At 46.4% G+C, this 21,728-nt stretch overlaps 1 protein-coding gene across 2 annotated transcripts in view; it reads right to left on the bottom strand.

Annotated features, from left to right (window-relative positions):
- Positions 1–18,714, bottom strand: part of LOC109909700 (igLON family member 5) — a 157,915-nt gene extending 139,201 nt beyond the window's left edge. Inside the window, exon 1 of one of the 2 annotated variants that reach the window (XM_020508712.2) lies at positions 18,067–18,714. In XM_020508712.2, the coding sequence (XP_020364301.1) occupies positions 18,067–18,127 (61 nt within the window). In that variant the 5' untranslated portion in view covers positions 18,128–18,714. The remainder of the gene's footprint in view (positions 1–18,066) is intronic. The other variant, XM_031791011.1, reaches the window with a different exon arrangement.
- Between the last annotated feature and the right edge of the window lie 3,014 nt (positions 18,715–21,728).

The following is a 21,728-nucleotide window of genomic DNA, read 5'->3' as shown; positions in this document are numbered from 1 at the left end:
CAAGGCACAGTATGTCCCAATGGACCCAGGTCTGCCCAGGAAAAGGCAAACAGATGGCATGTGTGTGTGTCTGTGAAAGAGATCTCAGAGCAGAGGGTGGGAGGAATGCTACTGCAAGAGGTGGTAGGTTCAGTGACTGGGCTCTCAGAGGCTGAAGGTTCTCCACACAATGACGCAGAACACCACAGGAATAGCAAAACAGTGTTCTACGCCAACGCAATGCTACTTACTTACTAAACAGCCTACACATGGAACATGGAATTCACTCAAGTATTATATTGTGCCGAAGCTGAGATAATGTAACATTGACATGGATGCAAATGAGAAATATTAGTGGAGAGTGATACCAGTATGAAGAAGGAATTCATGGAAGGTAGCGGAAACTGTATTAAATCCTTTACATGTAATCTGACACGTCTTGCAGAATGCGTTTAATAGCGTATTATCGATAAAGTCTGAGTGAAATAACCGTCTGTATTAATTGAACCCACAGGCAAGTGTACTCACACACCATGATAACCCCTCAAACTAATCCCACCAAAACCAACTAGGACTTGTAAAATACAATTATGACAAAATCAATGGCACTAACTGAATCCCTTCCAAGTTTTACCTCATAAACGCTTGGTGAGCTGAAACATTACTGAAACGACAATACTAGGCTGAAACGTTTCCACTCCGAAATCAGTGTACCACCATCTTGGTTTTTCTTTCTTTACAGAAATCTTAAAAGGCATCTTTCTGTCGATGCGACTAGATCATGATTGATTCCAGAGAAGATCAATCCAGTCTCGCTGATTGAGAACACACCTGAACTGTAGCCACATTTGTCTTGTCTGATTTAAGAGGCTCTGTCTGGTATACAGATCCATGTTTATCTCAGCTTTCAAAGTGAAAAGAACATTCACAGACGCATCATGTTACACCTATGGGTGCATATCAACATCATAAGTAATGCACACAGTGGGTTTTTCTTTTTTACACTGCTGGGTAACAGTGCTGTTCATCTTGCGCATTCTATAGATACAGATCTCTTTGCATCTTCACTAGTCTGGGTCTTCAGAAGTCTTGAGTTTGTCTTTATTAAAGCACTGTGTCATATTGAGCTGTAAGTTCTGCATTCATGTCACCTAGTTCCCTCTAGTCTGGGCCTAATTTGAGGTTCTCAAACAGTAAAGAAAAACTTTCACCACAGAATCCGTCTCTTTACCGTGGATGATGTTTTTTTGGAGCAGATATTGACTTGTCAGCAAAACTATCTCGTATTAGAGTCGTGTTGCCTGACATTAAGCAGCTAATTGCCCTTTTCCGACACCTTCATTATTTTTAATGGGAATCGGGGGTCTGCTGACCATATAAAGGTTGCGTCGATAGAGCCAGTGCTCTGTGAAATAGTGTGATGTTACGTCGCTCTGACACTGTGATTTCACAGCAAAGCAGACTTGGATTTAAATACTATTTGAAATGTTCACAATTATTCTTTTTTTTCCGTTTGTTTTAGCCTGCCCGGAGTGTTAAAATGGGTGGGTTTGAAGTTTTGGGACAGTTTTATTGGTTCTATTGAGAAAGACAAGGTCAATCAAACACAGATATCAAACAATTTTTTTTTTTTTAAATAGATCATTTAACCCAGGTTTGCTGAGAAGCAGATCATCAGATTTCAGGGAAAATCAACTTTCTTGATTGTGTTAGGGTGTATTAGAATATGCCTCAATCTATACTGCATCTATAATTCATGGATGTCAAATAAGCTCGAGGAGAACGTGTTACGCTCCAAATGAAGTTATCATTTGCATGTTGAAATAACTGCATTACTTATGAATTTCTTTATTTCTGGAATGTACTGTAAATCTTAGGAATTGTAAGCCTCATTTATCAATTATGCATATACACAGTTTAACTAATGAAGAGTCATCAGAAGCTATATGTGATATATAGGCTAGCTATGGCTTATTCTATAATTAGGGGATTTTCCTCACACACAGACTAAGGCATCTTCTTTGGATCGAGGCTGACATTTTCAAAACAACCAGAACCCTAGAAGACAATACTGTCAAAAGACTATGTGTGATTGGAATTCTCTGCATGCGGCAATCCACAACATCCTGGTAGAATACCCCTCCTCTACCCTCCCCACCACACAATCCACAACATCCTGGTAGAATATCCCTCCTCTACCCTCCCCACCACACAATACACTAATGGAATCTCACTCTAACATGCATTACTGAACTGGCAAGACAACACAGACGTTTAGCTACTGTGGTATCTCACACCACATCCAATTAGTTAGAAATATCACCACACAATAACCTGGCCCAATCTCCATCTTAACCCAATTACAGGACTATTGCCACCCAAATCACTCAGTGCAATCTTACTTGAAACCAAATTATGGGAAATATCACTCATTGCAACCTTGCTTTAAACCAAATTATGGGAAATATCACTCAGTGCAACCTCGCTTTAAACCAAATTATGGGAAATTTCACAAAACAATAAATTATTTATTTCTGACCCGTCATCTCATTCCAAATTAATTAGTGTCGGAATATCAGATCAGACACATGCCGAGATTTTTTCATACCTATTAATGAAATACCCACTGGTAATAGAGGGAGAGGAATCGTTTCATACCGGTGTAAAACAGCTCCTGTAAGTGTCGTTAGGGAGCTGTCACGGTGAAATTTGCGGTGAAAATCCTGCCTAACTGAGTCTTTACTGTCAGATGCGCGCTGCTAACATGGACTCTTTATTACCAGAAAATCCCACTGGCACCTTCACAGCTGGAACAGCCGACCACGTGCCAGCCCTAAATGACAGCAAAATTGCCATGAGTCTCTTCATGGTGGCAGAGATGTGGCACAGCGATGGTGAGTAGGGGGGATTGCACTGTGCCACCACCACCTACCACTGGGCATCAGGCGGAATTGCCTTACCAATTCTATTGTTTCCCGAAATGGTACGAGGCCCACAGCCACACTGCTAACACACTGACACAACCCACTATTTCCTATACACAGGCAATTTAAAAAGGGATATTTCACAGGGTATGTGGTGGCCTTATTTGGCCATTGGCGGTCTCACCAAGCTCCTAACCACTTATTGTCATGCAGTGTGCAGTGGCACCCAGACTGTAAGAGCATCTTATTAGAATTATTTGAGGTATGTGCCTCCCTGGAACGAATCCCTAATGAGTAGAATATCACATTAGCACCAAATCCTTACCGCCGCAATATCACACAGCAACTGACCCTGAAACAGTTTCACAACGCCCACTCGCCGAGACTCGTTTTTTATTGGCAGGGATTAAAACTGCCATTTACTATTTAATCGAATCGTCTGTCCCGCAAATCAATCCATCTCGATCACTGTCTGTTGCGGCTTTTTGCATCCAGCCTTCTCCTCCTCCTCCCCCTTTCCTCCCTCTTGCCATCTGTCTCTCTTTCTCCCGCTCCCTCTCTCTATGCACCCTTCTTCAATCATATTTTCATAACTCTTATTCTCTCCGGCCTGTCCACTTTCATATACCCTCTATCTCTCTCGCTCCTTCCCCCTACCTCCCACTCACTCTCTTTGAATTAAACAGTACATAGTATAACATCTCATTTCAAAAGCATGGGCATTAACATGGAGTTGGTCAACCATTTGGTGCTATAACAGCCTCCAATCTTCTGGGAATGCTTTCCACTAGATGTTGGAACATTGCTGCGGGGACTTGCTTCCATTCAGCCACAAGAGCATTAGTGAGGTCGGGCACTGATGTTGTGCAATTAGGCCTGGCTTGCAGTCGGCGTTCCAATTCATCCCAAAGGTGTGCGATGGGGTTGAGGTCAGGGCTCTGTGCAGGCCAGTCAAGTTTTTCCACCCCGATCTTGACAAGTCATTTCTGTATGGACCTTGCTTTGTGCACGTGGCCATTGTCATGCTGAAACAGGAAAGGGCCTTCCCCAAACTGTTGCCACAAAGTTGGAAGCACAGAATCATCTAGAATGTCATTGTATGCTGTAGCGTTAAGATTTCCCTTCACTGGAAGGGAAATTTCAAACCATGAAAAACAGCCCCAGACCATTATTCCTCCTTCACCAAACTTTACAGTTGGCACTATGTATTGGGGCAGTTAGTGTTCTCCTTGTATCCGCCATACCCAGATTCGTCCGTCAGATTGCCAGATGGTGAAGCGTGATTCATTACTCCAGAGAACTGTTTCCACTACTCCAGAGTCCAATGGCAGCGTGCTTTACACCACTCCAGCCGACACTTGGCATTTCACATGGTGATCTTAGGCTTGTGTGCGGCTGCTCGGCCATGGAAACCCACTTCATGAAGCTCCTGACGAACAGTTCTTGTGCTGACATTGCTTCCAGAAACAGTTTGGAGCTCAGTAGTGGGTGTTGCAAACCGAGGACACCATACATGCTTCATCACTCGGAGGTCCCGTTCTCTGAGTTTGTGTGGTCTACCACTTCGTGGCTAAGCCATTGTTGCTCCTAGACAGTTCCACTTCACAATAAATAACAGCACTCACAGTTGACCAGGGCAGCTATAGCAGGCGAGATATTTGACGAACTGACTTGTTGGAAACCCTAACCCTATGACGGTGCCACATTGAAAGTCCCTGAGCTCTTCAGTAAGGCCATTCTACTGCCAATGTGAGTCTATGGAGATTATATGGCCGTGTGCTCGATTTTACGTGCGTCAGCAATGTGTGTGGCTCAAATAGCCGAATCCACTCATTTTAAGGCGTGTCCACATACTTTTGTATACATAGTGTATAATGCTCGGCCTGTGTCTTTAATCACTATGAAATGAGCAGCAGGAGGGCAATGAATGGAACGTATCAGTTGATGACATCTCAGCAACATGTGTCTCTCATTCTCAACGGCTGACTCCCCGTGTCGCTATTCACCCTTCTCATCCCCGTCTCTGCTCTCTCTCTCTCTGGCACTCCCTCTCTCTGGTTCCCTCTCTCTGGTTCCCTCTCTCTGGTTCCCTCTCTCTGGTTCCCTCTCTCCACTCCCTCTCTCTGGTTCCCAGCTCTCCCACTCCCTCTCTCTGGTTCCCCCGCTCTCCCACTCCCTCTCTCTGGTTCCCTCTCTCCCACTCCCTCTCTCTGGTTCCCTCTCTCCCACTCCCTCTCTCTGGTTCCCTCTCTCCCACTCCCTCTCTCTGGTTCCCTCTCTCCACTCCCTCTCTCTGGTTCCCTCTCTCCCACTCCCTCTCTCTGGTTCCCTCTCTCCCACTCCCTCTCTCTGGTTCCTCCCCTCTCTCCCACTCCCTCTCTCTGGTTCCCGTTCTCCCACTCCCTCTCTCTCTGGTTCCCCGCTCATCCCCACTCCCTCTCTCTGGTTCCCTCTCTCCCACTCCCTCTCTCGGTTCCCTCTCTCCCACTCCCCTCTCTCTGGTTCCCTCTCTCTGGTTCCCTCTCTCCCACTCCCTCTGCTCTGGTTCCCTCTCTCCCACTCCCTCTCTCTGGTTCCCTCTCTCTGGTTCCCTCTCTCCCACTCCCTCTCTCTCCCACTCCCTCTCTCCCACTCCCTCTCTCTGGTTCCCTCTCTCCCACTCCCTCTCTCCCACTCCCTCTCTCTGGTTCCCTCTCCTCCCACTCCCTCTCTCTGGTTCCCTCTCCCTCTCTCCCACTTCCCTCTCCCCACTCCCTCTCTCTGGTTCCCTCTCTCCCACTCCCTCTCTCCCACTCCCTCTCTCCCACTCCCTCTCTCTGGTTCCCTCTCTCTGGTTCCCGCGCTCTCTGGTTCCCTCTCTCCGCAACTTCCTCTCTCTGGTTCCCTCTTCTCCCACTCCCTCTCTCTGGTTCCCTCTCTCCCTACTCCCTCTCTCTGGTTCCCTCTCTCCTGGTTCCCTCTCTCTGGTTCCCTCTCTCGGTTCCCTCGCTCCCACTCCCTCTCTGGTTCCCCGCTCTCCCACTCCCTCTCTCTGGTTCCCTCTCTCTGGTTCCCTCTCTCTGGTTCCCTCTCTCCCACTCCCTCTCTCTGGTTCCCGCTCTCCCACTCCCTCTCTCTGGTTCCCCGCTCTCCCACTCCCTCTCTCTGGTTCCCTCACTCCCTCTCTCTGGTTCCCTCTCTCCCACTCCCTCTCTCTGGTTCCCTCTCTCTTGGTTCCCTCTCTCTGGTTCCCTCTCTCCCACTCCCTCTCTCTGGTTCCCGCTCTCCCACTCCCTCTCTCTGGTTCCCGCTCTCCCACTCCCTCTCTCTGGTTCCCGCTCTCCCCACTCCCTCTCTCTGGTTCCCGCTCCTCCCACTCCCTCTCTCTGGTTCCCTCTCTCCCACTCCCTCTCTCCCACTCCCTCTCTCCCACTCCCTCTCTCTGGTTCCCCTCTCTCCCACTCCCTCTCTCCCACTCCCTCTCTCCCACTCCCTCTCTCTGGTTCCCTCTCTCCCACTCCCTCTCTCTGGTTCCCTCTCTCCCACTCCCTCTCTCTGGTTCCCTCTCTCTGGTTCCCTCTCTCTGGTTCCCTCCCTCTGGTTCCCTCTCTCCCACTCCCTCCTCCTCCCACTCCCTCTCTCCCACTCCCTCTCTCCACTCCCTCTCTCTGGTTCCCTCTCTCTGGTTCCCTCTCTCCCACTCCCTCTCTCTGGTTCCCTCTCTCCCACTTCCCTCTCTCTGGTTCCCTCTCTCCCACTCCCTCTCTCTGGTTCCCTCTCTCCCACTCCCTCTCTCTGGTTCCCTCTCTCTGGTTCCCTCTCTCCCACTCCCTCTCTCTGGTTCCCGTTCTCCCATTCCCTCTCTTCTTGGTTCCCCGCTCTCCCACTCCCTCTCTCTCTGGTTCCCGCTCTCCCACTCCCTCTCTCTGGTTCCCGCTCTCCCCACTCCCTCTCTCTGGTTCCCGCCTCTCTCCCACTCCCTCTCTCTGGTTCCCTCTCTCTGGTTCCCTCTCTCTGGTTCCCTCCCTCTGGTTCCCTCCCTCTGGTTCCCTCCCTCTGGTTCCCTCTCTCCCACTCCCTCTCTCCCACTCCCTCTCTCCCACTCCCTCTCTCCCACTCCCTCTCTCTGGTTCCCTCTCTCTGGTTCCCTCTCTCCCACTCCCTCTCTCTGGTTCCCTCTCTCCCACTCCCTCTCTCTGGTTCCCTCTCTCTCCCACTCCCTCTCTCTGGTTCCCTCTCTCCACTCCCTCTCTCTGGGTTCCCTCTCTCTGGTTCCCTCTCTCCCACTCCCTCTCTCTGGTTCCCGTTCTCCCATTCCCTCTCTCTGGTTCCCGCTCTCCCACTCCCTCTCTCTGGTTCCCGCTCTCCCACTCCCTCTCTCTGGTTCCCGCTCTCCCACTCCCTCTCTCTGGTTCCCTCTCTCCCACTCCCTCTCTCTGGTTCCCTCTCTCCCCCTCCTCTCTCTGGTTCCCTCTCTCTGGTTCCCTCTCTCTGGTTCCCTCTCTCTGGTTCCCTCTCTCTGGTTCCCTCTCTCTGGTTCCCTCTCTCTGGTTCCCTCTCTCCCACTCCCTCTCTCCCACTCCCTCTCTCCCACTCCCTCTCTCTGGTTCCCTCTCTCTGGTTCCTCTCTCCCACTCCTCTCTCTGGTTCCCTCTCTCCCACTCCCTCTCTCTGGTTCCCTCTCTCCCACTCCCTCTCTCTGGTTCCCTCTCTCTGGTTCCCTCTCTCTGGTTCCCTCTCTCCCACTCCCTCTCTCCCACTCCCTCTCTCCCACTCCCCTCTCTCCCACTCCCTCTCTCCCACTCCCTCTCTCCCACTCCCTCTCTCTGGTTCCCTCTCTCCCACTCCCTCTCTCCCACTCCCTCTCTCTGGTTCCCTCTCTCCCACTCCCTCTCTCTGGTTCCCTCTCTCTGGTTCCCTCTCTCCCACTCCCTCTCTCTGGTTCCCGTTCTCCCATTCCCTCTCTCTGGTTTCCCCTCCTCCCACTCCCTCTCTCTGGTTCCCGCTCTCCCACTCCCTCTCTCTGGTTCCCTCTCTCCCACTCCCTCTCTCTGGTTCCCTCTTCCCACTCCCTCTCTCCCACTCCCTCTCTCTGGTTCCCTCTCTCCCCACTCCCTCTCTCCCACTCCCTCTCTCCCACTCCCTCTCTCTGGTTCCCTCTCTCTGGTTCCCTCTCTCCCACTCCCTCTCTCTGGTTCCCTCTTCCCACTCCCTCTCTCTGGTTCCCGCTCTCCCACTCCCTCTCTCTGGTTCCCTCTCTCCCACTCCCTCTCTCTGGTTCCCTCTCTCCCACTCCCCTCTCTCCCACTCCCTCTCTCTGGTTCCCTCTCTCCCACTCCCTCTCTCCCACTCCCTCTCTCCCACTCCCCTCTCTTCCCACTCCCTCTCTCCACTCCCTCTCTCCCACTCCCCTCTCTCTGGTTTCCCTCTCTCCCCACTCCCTCTCTCCCACTCCCTCTCTCTGGTTCCCTCTCTCCCACTCCCTCTCTCTGGTTCCCTCTCTCCCACTCCCTCTCTCTGGTTCCCTCTCTCCCACTCCCTCTCTCTGGTTCCCTCTCTCTGGTTCCCTCTCTCCCACTCCCTCTCTCTGGTTCCCGTTCTCCCATTCCCTCTCTCTGGTTCCCGCTCTCCCCACTCCCTCTCTCTGGTTCCCGCTCTCCCACTCCCTCTCTCTGGTTCCCGCTCTCCCACTCCCTCTCTCCCACTCCCTCTCTCTGGTTCCCTCTCTCTGGTTCCCTCTCTCTGGTTCCCTCTCTCCCACTCCCTCTCTCTGGTTCCCTCTCTCCCACTCCCTCTCTCTGGTTCCCTCTCTCTGGTTCCCTCTCTCTGGTTCCCTCTCTCCCACTCCCTCTCTCTCTCTCTCTGGTTCCCACTCTCCCACTCCCTCTCTCTCTCTGGTTCCCACTCTCCCACTCCCTCTCTCTCTCTGGTTCCCTCTCTCCCACTCCCTCTCTCTCTCTGGTTCCCTCTCTCCCACTCCCTCTCTCTCTCTCTGGTTCCCTCTCTCCCACTCCCTCTCTCTCTCTCTGGTTCCCTCTCTCCCACTCCCTCTCTCTCTCTCTGGTTCCCTCTCTCCCACACATTTTCCCCATTACCTCTCTCCCTCTGTCTCCCTCTCTCCGCCCCTCTCATTCTCCATCTTTTGGCTAGAGGAGGAGTGTACGAGCTGCTGAAATTTTCATCGATCTGTTTTTCTCTGCTTTATTTATTTCCCTCCCTCCCGTTCGGCATCCATTCCTCTCTCCCACCTACCTTCCCTCCGCTCCTTCCCTCCTCTCCTCCCCTCCCCTCCTCCGACCCAGAAACCTCCAGCCCCGATAGACCAGGAGAGGCAGTGAGGGACTAAAAACCACAACATGACACCGTGATTTAGCATTCGTTGCATCCCGGCCCATAGTTGTAAACAACACTAGGGTTGCCGTGGGATGTGTGTGGGCTAAAAACAACTTCTGACAAGTTGAGCACTTGACAGACAGTATTTGTTACGGCAGGATATTTTAGCATTAGTTGCAGCCTGTAGTTGCACTGTCAACCACACAAGATATGTAAGGATGTGCGAGTGCGAGGGATAAGACTATGCTGTAGCATGAAAACAGCTCCTGACAAGCTGAGTGCTTTAAAAACAGATAGTATTTCTGAAAGCAGGTTAAGATGTTGTTAGAGTGGAACAGTGGAGGCTCCTCAGAGGAGGAAAGGGGAGGACCATCCTACTAAGTTAATGTCCTAAAAATAAAAATGGTGAAACATTCAAAAAGTTGTACTAAATATATTCACATCTCACCAATGAACTGATTAAGACACACGGGTGTGCAATGAAAGTCTACAGTAGCCTCAACAACACCCTCTAGGGTAGCACTATGGTGTAGCCGGTACTACAGCTACAGTAGTTTCCCTCCTCTGGATACATTGCATAGACAAAATTTCCACAGGAGTTATAAGGACATGTCCCCCCCCAAAATTCAGAACAGCACCACAGATAGCATATGAATATGTCATAAGCAATGGTAACATGTGTAAAATTGCAGGTAATTACGGTTGACTTTGGGTACGAAAACGGTCCAACTCCTCCTCTTTCTCAATTTTCAAACAGCAATGGAGTGTGCCTTTGGTGATGCATCGATGTGTCATTCTTGTCATGCACACCGTGACTGACGTAGCTACTTCGTTAGCTAAGCTAGCCACTTGTAGCTAACCAGTAACTCCTCCAATATGTGTTGATGTAATTTCAACAAGATTTGTTTTTGGACGGAAGCTGTAGGGGGAAGAAAGAAATTGCATTTCTGTCGCCAAACATCTTATTCATTCATTTTTTTAAGCATTACATTACCAGGTATAATGGTGCATTGATCGTTTATACAGTTTAAAGATGTTATTATTGTATTTTGCCCAAAGTCTACCTTTAAAGTAACTGGCCAGTGTTTCCAGATTTCTATTCAATCTGACCAATAATTAATTACAATATGAGTATAATAGTTTCCATCCCAAAATTAAGTATGTTAAAAATCAGCTTTTCTGTGTTGGAATGGTGTGGGTGTACCCCAACAACAGAATGGTCTGGGCATATACCAGTCATTAAATATATTAATGCAAGTACACTGCTGATTGGCCAGCTCATCCTCTATGAGGAAATATTAATATTAAGTCTGTTTGAGATAGAAGTTTGAGGTTGGGTTTTTGAAGTGTTTTTTTCTCTCCAATGTATGCTTTGGCCACAAAATACAAGTAGACGAGTCAACAACATTATTTGAGTATGAGTTAACATAATGAACTTTTAAACGTGAGATTTTCACTGAACAGTTTAAAAGTGCAACATTTTCCCTCAGCCTCATGGGAACGTGTAGAGTAGCAGGAAATTATCTTTAAAACTGCCAAATTTTCTCTCATCCTCATGGCAAATTGTAAAGAATAGCATGAGATGAGCTATAAAACAGCACATTTTTCTTTGTACCCCATGGCAAAATGTGGAGAATTGCAAGAAATTTGCTTTAAAATTGTACAATTTTCTCTCCGACTCATGACAAAATGTGTAGAATATAATTTTAAAACTGCAAAATCTTCTCTCTGACTCATTATTTTTTTGTTGTTGAAATACAGGAAGTTAGCTGTTTAAAAAAATAAAAAGAATAATGTTTTCCCCTCCCCCTTTTTTTTGGGGGGGGGGGGGTTAGAGGACCTTCCACTTATCCTTTCACTTATACTGTGTTTTTCAAAATACCCCTCAAAATACAATGCAAGAGAGGCATGATAAGTAATGTGAAACTGTGTAGAATTGCAGGAAATATAAAAAATATATATATTTAGGGGACCGCCCACATGCCCATCTTCTGTTCCTTTCATTTTTTTATTTTCAGATGAGAGTTTACAAGAATTTCTGACAAAGAGGTGCTTCATTGTGGCCTGAATTCTATTGAAAATGGTCAGGGCAGAGTCCTGGGCTTTTATTATGCCACCCAAAACCCTGAAGTGCCACTGAGACAAGCAAGTCAAAACCCCAGGCCTCAGCCTTTTGAGTGGGTTACCAGTCTTCACTGAGCCCTTTTCAGATTTACATCATGAGATGTCCAAAAACGTGCCTTTGACCCGAGAGGATGGGAATTCAAAACACGTTCAACAAAGAAAGGCGGTTGTCAGGCATAGACTGGTTTTACAGTTTTATGAAGGAGCACCCAAAATTATCCATCCACAAGCAACCAGTCTGGTTCGAGCTGTGTGTGTGTGTGCACACGTGTGCGCATGTGCGTGTGTTTAATCAATATTTAATCTGTTATATTCCCAAAAATGTATAAATATTACAAACTATTGAAAACCATTTGCTCTGGAATTTCATTTTAGAGACTGCTGGGATTTACAATCTTGCCTTATTCAAATGAATATGAATTTAGTTTAACTGTACATAATGGAGTGTCAGGAGAAGGTAAAAAAGAGAATTTACTGTACGTGCAAAATAGGGACACTTCTGTGAGACCCCATGGGGGCATCTTAACCCGGTAGCTGGTCAAATAACCCTTTCTTAAATGTTTAAATTTTTGAACAAAATAAATCTGCATGGTGGGGAGCATCATATCCCATGTTACCCTATTAGTATTTTACTCTAATGGATTCAGATGATAAATATAATGTTATCTCAAAGTAATTCTAGGGCTTCTGCAGTATCATATCCCAGTGGTAAATATTACCATGGTTAACCGGGTGCGTGGAGAGTACTCTAACAGACCACAATAGAGCAGCAGGGTGGAAACTAATGTTTGTCTCCCCTGTGTTGTTGTACAAATTAACACACTCCTTCACATAGCCAAACACAAGACAATCACAAGTCTGCAAACACACACACACACACACACACAAAAATATGCACCCACGCTTGCATGCATACACACACACAAACACATAAACACCCCCCCACTCCCCTGCAAAAACACACACACACACCCACAGTCCCATCAGGCATGGACCAGGCTGCATTAGTTTCCTAAGCCTCTTCCATTGATTTGCCAGCGAAGCTTCTTGTCTCTGGTAATGAGGACAGGGAGAGAAGCAGGACCCGGGTCCCTCACAGCTCCCACAGGAGAAAGAAGCAGCGGCTGCTCTAATCTGAACTGTGATTCTAACGATGCTAACACCCTCACACAAAAAGACAAGAGACAGAGGGGGGTAAAATCTCTCCCTTTCTCTGTCTCTCTCTGTCTCTCTCTGTCTCGCTCTGTCTCGCTCTGTCTCTCTCCTTCTTTCCAGATAGCTCAATCTACATGCCCAGGCTAAAGCCTCAGACCCAGGATTTAGCCTGTGCCAGAGACATATTCGATTTTCCCTATATGCCTGTATTGATAAGAGATCAATGAAAGTTATTTATGTGCACAAATGTGTATGAATATATAGATGTTCCTCTCTACCCCTCAAGGCTGGGTGCTCCTGGCTCCGATGGGCTTCATTGATTTACTGTTCGCACCTTCACTGGGGGAATTGTTTAAATTCATCTTGTGGGTGGCCCTATAAAGGCTGTGTTTGAGTGTGTGTGTGTGTGTGGGGGGGGGGGTATGGTATGGTATACAGTATATGGGCCTCCCACTTCTCTCTACCTCTACATACATCCTGCTGCCACTTGAATAATGTTTCTCTTCCTGCTTTAAATAAAACATAGGCCTTTTTTCATTACTATTATGTTGAGGGCCCATTGCTCATGCACATATTCATGCACAGGGCAGCGCTGGCCGCCGGGGTTGAGCTGGGAATAGGACAAGAGGCGGGGTGAGAGAGAAGAGAAGTTTTACAGTGTATTACTATAATTTAACACAGTAAAAAAAAAAAATGTCCCACATTGAACGTGATCCTGGTTGATGTCCATTACATTGAACTCCATATATAGTAACTGTGATTATAATTACAAACAAGCCTGGCTGTAATCATTATTTATGGAACTGACACTTATGTATAATTGCCTCACTAGAACCAATATGGGAGACCAGTGGAGTGTTTATCAAAACTCGACGCAGGAAATCTCAAGGGCATTGAGGTGACAGAGCACTGGCCATCAACCATCGCCCCTCTCCCCCCTCTCGATCCTCTCCACACTCAGAGTGCCCATCTAGAGTTTGACCCCATGACCTCATGTCACTGTTCCAGCCTGAAAGCCACTAACATTACAGCAGCATCCCAGAGGCCAGCATCTCACCACCCTCACCCTGTTGAAAACAATCCAAGAAACACACAGAAACATATTTGGACATAGATTTGGATGCAATAGCCCCTAATGCCAGTCATGTTTAAGCCAAGATAAGGTCAGTAATAGGCGGGGGTGGAATAGTGGAAGATTCCACAGAAACGCTTGGGGCCATTCTCTCCATGGTGCCCCTCTCCATAGCAACACTTCCCGATTTATTTCAAACCACACAAGGCTATCTATCAATTCTCCATCCAGCATGAGCGATATGGTGGAAGCACATCATCCATAGCACAAACCCCAGTATACAGTCTCACATTCCCCCCATACAACTGTAAAAAGGGCCTTGTAAAAATCGAATTGAAAATGTGAAATATCACACAGCCCACTTGTTTTCTGTCAGGTCACTGCTATATATACTTCCCTCAGCATCCAGCGTCTCTATTTTCCTCTCCAAAAGAGCAACTCCATGAGACTCAAACCCCGGGCTTCTCAGTTTCACATCCAATGGTGTCTGGCAACAGATGAAGAAGAACCGAGAAAAAGGCCAAAAAAATACAGGCTCCAAAAAAGATGAGCATATGCAAGCCAGACTTGGAGAACAACGACGGCACAGAAATGGTGGCTTTCAAACGTGGGGGAGGCGGGGGAAGGGGAGGGAGGAGGGAGGCAGGAAAGAGGGGAAGAGAGGCCCCTCCAGATTAGGAGCTCGAGGCATCTGTTGGTGCTGGCACACAGACGCGTCTGCAGCTCTTCATCTCCCAGCCAAAGCCGGTGATTTGACCGAGCACAAACAGGGGGGCCATGCCATCAACATGTGCCACGATGTGCCACGCGCCTTGACCCCACTTGTCGTCCCCCCCCCCCCCCCCATTTGTCGCTGTAACGAGAGGGATCACGGGCGACGCAGCGACCCGCCTGTTTTTCCCCGAGCCCGATACGCCCCGTAAACACTTCCCGCACCTGTACCCTTTGATTCATTATGGCAACCTTTTGTCCTCTGGATGCTAGTTTGGATTAGTTTGTAGCTCGAAGCATCTGTTGGGTTGTTGAAAATGACTGGAAATGGCTTCAGTGATGTACAGGAGAGTATTTTCAAAGGTTAAGGATGACGTGTCTAAGAGGGATCCAAAATTGCAATGTGGAAAAGTAGAGAGAGGTTTATGTCGTGCACCAAATGGATTAGAGGACTTTTGATTGCGCTTGGTCTGCTACCAAGGTAAAGACCAAAGGTCAAATGCCAGGTTATGCTGATATGTGACCTTGACTGATATGTGACCTTGACTTAAGCTCTATGAAATTGGATAGAATGTTTTACTGTGTAAGAGCATGTGTTAGAATGGGAATCTGTATAGAAGCAGGTGCTATGTCTTTGTGCAGATGCTAGCTTGTGGTACTGGCGTACTTACATCATGAGGTCGTAAATTAGCATCTCCTATTCCTAGACCATGAAATATCATCTTCAGCAGCACCGCAGCATATTTATCATTACCAGTAAAGTACATGCTAACATGAACCTCATAATAAGGTACTTACCGCAGGTGTGTCACCACAGCGATCCTCTTTGTGGAGTCTAAATGGTTTAATTTGGTGTGGGGGCGTGTAGTTCTATTCTCAGGCTTAGTTAGCTTTCATTGAGAAAATAAGTGGGAAGCAAAGTCTCCGAGCGTGCCATCTCAGACGTAGACGAGAAAGGTTTAGGAGAACCGGGTCCTATTAATTAGGCACCAAACATTAGAAAATTGACTGAAACAGGGAGAGATGACCTGAACTTGTCCAATGAGAAGTTTTTATTGTGTTCCATTGTAAAACGTTTTGCTATGGGGGCAATGACCGCATAGAATTCACTAGGCACCAAATGGATAGAAAACAGACTGAAACAGAGAGGAACTATCTGAACTTGTCCAATAAGAAGCATTTGTTTTCATGTTCCACTGCATGATGTTTTGCTACCGTGTGCCATAATGAATATGACCTTGGTTATCACTCTGTCTCAGGATGGAAACTAATGACTTAGCAGCTCTCAGTACAATACAGCCAAAGCCATTACGCCGAAAGGTCCATAGCACATAGGTGCTCCTCAGAATGCTCACTAGGCATTGTGCTTAGAGATGCAACAGCTGCAACTTTGAACGTCACTGCACAGGTCAGCAGAAAGCAACTTGAGGATTGACACTTCATAGTAGCTAATGACCATAGCAGCCTAACAGGAGTGCTGATCAATGACTAAATGGATGTAGCTTCAATCAAGCAATGCAAACTTGATTTATAAATTACTCAAATAGCAACGGAGATGAGAATGATATGCCCAATCCAAAAATCGTCCCCCTAGCCCTTATACCCTGTGCATTTGTGTAGATCCGAGAGGACTGTATAGGTCTAAGCAATATGGACCCTTCCTAGCTCCCTGACAAGCTATAGGAGTACGTTTCCATACTTTGCTTAAACCCATTCAATCCTCGCAGATCTACACAAGCGCATAGGTTGTAACCACTATAGGGACTAAGGGTCCATTTGGGAGTGGGAACTCCATCTGACACACTCCAATGAGCGCTACACACGCTCACGTCTTCGGGGCACCTTGCATGATTTAACAGGGAGCTGACCAGGCTTTTAATGGCTGTGTTCCATCCTTCCTCCCTCATCATTCATGCATGCCTCCACATGAGTGGGTGTGTGGCGGTAGCAGCAGCCGGGAACCTGGCTACATCATTTTCTAAAGATGGCAATGATATACTCTCAGTCAACTTCATACTATTCGTTTTCAATGTACCACACAGAACAAAGATGACGCTGATTATACAGTATTCTCAGTCAACTGCAAACCGTAGCTTTTAATGTGCTACACACTTAAAGCAAGGATATGGTCTCTCTAGGCTACATTCATCAACGGTACAGTTTAGTGCTCAAACATGTGGATATGGCAGGTTTGTAAAATGCCATTTTAGTTCAATCTGTTCAGAAAAGGTAATCTGTCCTTAGAATCTTAAAAGCAGGCTGTGAATTGGTACTGTTAACCCAATAAGGAGCTATAATCAGATGGTTTCATGCTGTTCTGTTTGGTGTTTGTGTCCTGCAGGGCTGTCCATCTGCCCCATTCCTGGTGTAGCCTAGGCCCTACTCGAATCCCACCATAACCAGCTGGGTACTCCACTACTCCAGCCCGGTACACCGGCCCTGCCTGCATCTGTGAGCAGTTAACCTAGCATCTTATTACACTGACACATCAATTATTGTTATTAAGGCCAGGTTATTTATTGAATTAATGATTTCCCAAAGGTAATGAGGGAGAGTTATCGAGGCACGCATGTGTGATGTGTGGTTTAATGTGGTTTAATATGTGGTTTGCGTCATGCACGTGCGCAAGGGGCGCACCAGATGTTGGAAGGAACGCGGGGGGCATAAGAGAATCTAAAACAACATCAACAGTGCGTGGATTGAGATAAAACAAATCTGCAAGATGGTTATAATATCGGTCACGGTAGGAAATGAAAAAGCATTAGGGCTGTAACTTATATTGCAATGCTATTGATCTTCAGGCGCTCCATATGACTTGGCACTTTTGTGATGCCCAAGTTTCCCTTCCTCTGCGGTGCACATTGTACAACATACAGAATAAACCATTGTCCAATTTCTGACGCGCCTACGTCCTTTGTGGAATTAATAACGAAGCATACTTAAATCCCTATGAGTCATCCGGATGTACAGGCGATCACCTTCATTATCTTGCAATTATCTTTGCCCGGTGAGAAAACGTTAAAAGCAACAGACAATGTGGTGGATAAATAACTAGCCACGGCGGTGGGGGAAGTTGTGAAGGTTACTAGGGTACACTGTACAGAGTGCCCTATACGTGTTGGGATGCCCTAAGATCTATTTCGCTGTCTATTATTATCCCTAAACCTTGCAGAAAATGTTTATTTTTTTTGCTACACTCTTCTCAACTGCTTGTACTGCATCGGAAATTATGTAGCAGTTTAGCGTCATACTACGAACGTCATGTGCGTGGGTTACCACCAGATCAATCATGTCACGTATTGGAATGCGCCCGCTTTCTGATAGACCAGAGAGGATGGGAATGGGGTGTCTCGAATTCTGAAGTGAAATATGTTAACATGCACCACTCGTAGGCTACAAGCAAGCTGAAGATTGAGCCGTGCGCTGCGCAAAGGCTGTAGCCTATACCTACCACATGCTAACGCACACTCACCGTTTCATCCACTCACACCTCTGTCTCCCTCGCGCGCGCTCCCTATCTCTCTCTCTCTCTCTCTCTCTCTCTCTCTCTCCAAACTGTGAGCAAATGTAAGCCGAGTGTGCACTGTAGCACACACACACACACACACACACACACACACACACACACACACACACACACGCATGATTCATAAGCAGGTAGACCCCCATCACGAAGCCTCGGCATTAGTATTCACCTACAGCACCGTACCAGTGGGAATGAAGGGGAAGATGCATGTATGGATCCAATCCAGCGGCAACATCAAATCAAAGTAGCGTACTAGAACTTACCGCTCGACAGCAGTGCGAGGAGCAAACCAGCGAACACGTTTCGTAAGACTGGGCAGTTCATGTTTTGATGTTTCGATAGATATTTCGATGTTGTTTTCGTAGTAGAATACCGTTGTAGTCCTCTTCTATGGAGCCTTTGCAGGTAAAATGTGAAACGATTTACCTCGTGTGCTTTATTTATGTCCAACAGCAATAACCGACTGCTTTTACATGTGACTGAACAAAAACATGAGTCTATCCCCGTGACTTTTCTTGTTGATGACCCCTCCCCCGCCCCTTAACCAAAGAAGGGGTTGTTGATGTTTTCGTAGACGTAGAGGGAATACCAAATGACACAAAATCCTGGTGCAAAATATCCGTAAATATTCCAGACACTGAATTAATGTTGTTTTCAATGGTTTGGAGAGAAAATGTGCTCAAATGCGCACCTGAACACGTAGGTAAATACTCAACTGCTTTCTGCCAAATATTCGACAGAACATTGCAAACTAATGGATACAATATATGCGTTCTGTAGTAGACAATTCGTCCCGTAATTAGCCTACTCTCCTCGATCTCTGTCGGTATGCAACGCGTCTTGTCGCCCCGCACTCAATGCATCGCTCCGAGAAACAATAAATGCGAAGCGCACAAGAAAAGGCATGATTGACAGTTCAATGAGGACTCCTTTCTTCCAATCATCGCCACCAAGGAAGGGGCGGGAGCAACAATTGCACTGCAGCCACTTTCGGAGAGGGTGGGAAAGGAGGCGGGCTGTCCAATCCGAAGTGCATGGTAGGCGGGTAAACGCGCGAGGCGAAAACGGCGCGGTGATAATGCAATGTGATTTATAGCAAGCTTAGTGTTGCTGCAGTACTCGGAGAAACAGTGGTCCACAGGGGGACAGACATAATAACCGTAGTACAGGGACCGAGGTAGAGTGAGAGCGCGATAGGTGGAGCTACGAGGAATAAATGCGTGGTGAGTATCTGAATTATAGGCTATTGGATGAAGGGTGAATAAGGGTGAATGTTCTATTCGGGTTGTTTTGTTGGGCTTGTGCCCAGGGGTTGCCCACATGACCAGAGATTGGATGGAGTTCCAATACCTTACAATAGGAGACATCCTACAGTGAAAACTGAATAGACCAGTGAACTCGTATTATGGAAAAGCAAACCATTTTGATCAGTGTAACTGCACTTTTTGGAAGACCATGCAATTGAGTCCACATGAGCGTTTTGGAATATCACTAGGCCTACTCTTCTAGAAACAAAAACTGCATTAAGTAGAGTTTATGCACATGACTACACACCATATGTGTGTGAGATGACTGGGATTAACACCATCGTATCATATGGGTACAGCAACGTGATGACAGACTACCTGCTCTGCAGTGTTGAAGCATGCAACACCTGATATTCCATACACATCATATATCCCATTGAAAGTCAAATTAAATGAGTCACAGTCACCCAACAAGCTGTAATAATGGAGATTCAGATTCAGCACCATTGAAGTGGACAGCGACATAATTGGAATTTGGAAATTCAGCACCCTTGAAGTGGACAGCGACAGAATCGGATTTCGAAAATTAAGCACCTGGGCAGTGAACAGCGGCGTTTCCCTACTGGGGAATCTCTTACAATGAGAGTAAGCCTAACCAGCTCCCCTATGAACTCTGCAGCGGTGGGGAGTGTAATCGGTTACATGTAACTGATTACAAAACATTTGAACTGTAAGCCATTATGTTACCAGCAAACATATTGTCATCAGATTACAGATACATTTGAAAAACTAGATGATTACTTTTAAATTCAGAAAATATGTCTGCGGAGGAAAAAAATGTATGACACTTTCCTTTTTTCTCAATTACATTCAAATCAGCAATTGAAAAAAGGCGCAAGTTTAAGTTTGTTCCGCCTGAGGGAATCTGACCACAAGTCAGAGACCACTATGATGACACAGCAAATGCGTCTGTCTTCCAATGGTGCGACTGTTGTCTCTCTTCAAAGATTATACTTCCAACTTGAATAAACGCTTGGAGGTAAGGACGACAGCAGTGGTGTATAGCCTACGGGCGATACGGATATAACTTATTATTAATATCTACTTAGCGCAATTATGTGAATCACACTGCTGCTTTCTCATTTAGCTGTTTGCGCCTTACGGATTGTGGTTATTGTGGATGACTGTTCACAGATTTAGCCTATATGTGTATTTTAACCCAATAATGTTTGTTTTGAATAAGTTTAAGCAGCCCATCAATCTTTTTTTTTGCGACCAGTGGACAGACAGTGAAAAATGTGATCTTGCAGCAGCTGCGTAGTGCGGATCCCACTGAGCCTATCCCACTGTGCAATAACTGGTTGAATCAAAGTAGTTTCTACGTAATTTCAGCAACATAAATCAATATGAGGACGTTGAAACAACGTGGGAAACTGATTGGATTTGCAAAAAGTCATCAACGTAAAAGGGAATTTCATATTTCTTTCACCCAACTTTTCACCTAAATCCAATGAAAGGGTGACATGTTCTGTTGATTTAACGTTGAAATCGCGCTAGAGTTGACAACTCAACTAAATGTAAATGAAAACTAGACGTTGAACAGGCCTGTGGGTTGGAATACAAGTTTGAGAGAGTTCCTCCCTTCTGGACTCCTCCTTGGTTTTGTGCTAAAAATACAGTCAAAAACGAGTTTCATTAAAGAAGACCAGAAGTAGGGCTTTTATTGCTCAATCTAATTCGTGCTGATAAATACAGGTCAACAACAGGTCTATAGAAAATGCAACATATGGTATTCATTTTTCACATGCAAATAGCACTTTTCAGTAGTGCTCAAAGCACGCCATTCCATAAGAGCAGAATTTATTTTTGAACTCGAATCAATGAGCCCAAGCAGTCCTCCAAAACAACTATATCATAAACAAAAGAGCAGGCTAATAAGTCCTTCGTTTCTGGGTTATGCTCAGGTAAAACAATTTGGCTAATCTCTATTTCCATAATTCCAAGTCCTGTTCTTGACGATTAAGGGGTATTAAATCATTTGGAATGACTGGAAATCTGACAGATTTAGGGGTTTTAATGTAAAGATAGATCCTAATCGTATTACCATCTGTATTGAAGTAGAAAGCAATGGGTTAGAAGAAGCCTACATAACCCATAAAGTAAAATGCAACATCCATTTAAAGCCAGCCATTTATCCTGCATTAGATGTCATTCAATTGATAATGTTCATTTTTCTCTTCGAATGCCTCTTAAGGCGAAAGTAAAAGTAACTGATTTTGGTTCACGCACAAGTTATATTACTGATTACAATTTTGGACAGGTATCTAGTAACTGTAATGAATTACATTTAGAAAGTTACATACCCTACCCTGGAACGCTGTTACCTACTCTAATAATGACCCATGAGTCCATAGCCTGCTCCAAAACACCTTACACAATACTTTTAAGGGAGTTAGGCTATACATTAGTACACAACATGTTCTCGCTTTTGCATGGTGTTATTACCATATTCATATTTGCCAGCATTTGAGTATAACACACTGTGGGCTCACATTCTATATTCATCTGTTTATGGAACACAATGTAGACCGACAGTATGGTATTTTCTCAAAAGTTTGCCCACATAGCTGCACTTCTAGAAATTTGCATTGAAATGCCGCAGGATACAAAGCTGGTTC

This window comes from Oncorhynchus kisutch, linkage group LG2 (genome assembly GCF_002021735.2).
Source record: "Oncorhynchus kisutch isolate 150728-3 linkage group LG2, Okis_V2, whole genome shotgun sequence".
NCBI lineage: Eukaryota > Metazoa > Chordata > Actinopteri > Salmoniformes > Salmonidae > Oncorhynchus > Oncorhynchus kisutch.
Note: the sequence above shows the minus strand (reverse complement) of the source record. Positions and strands in the feature narration are given on the sequence as shown.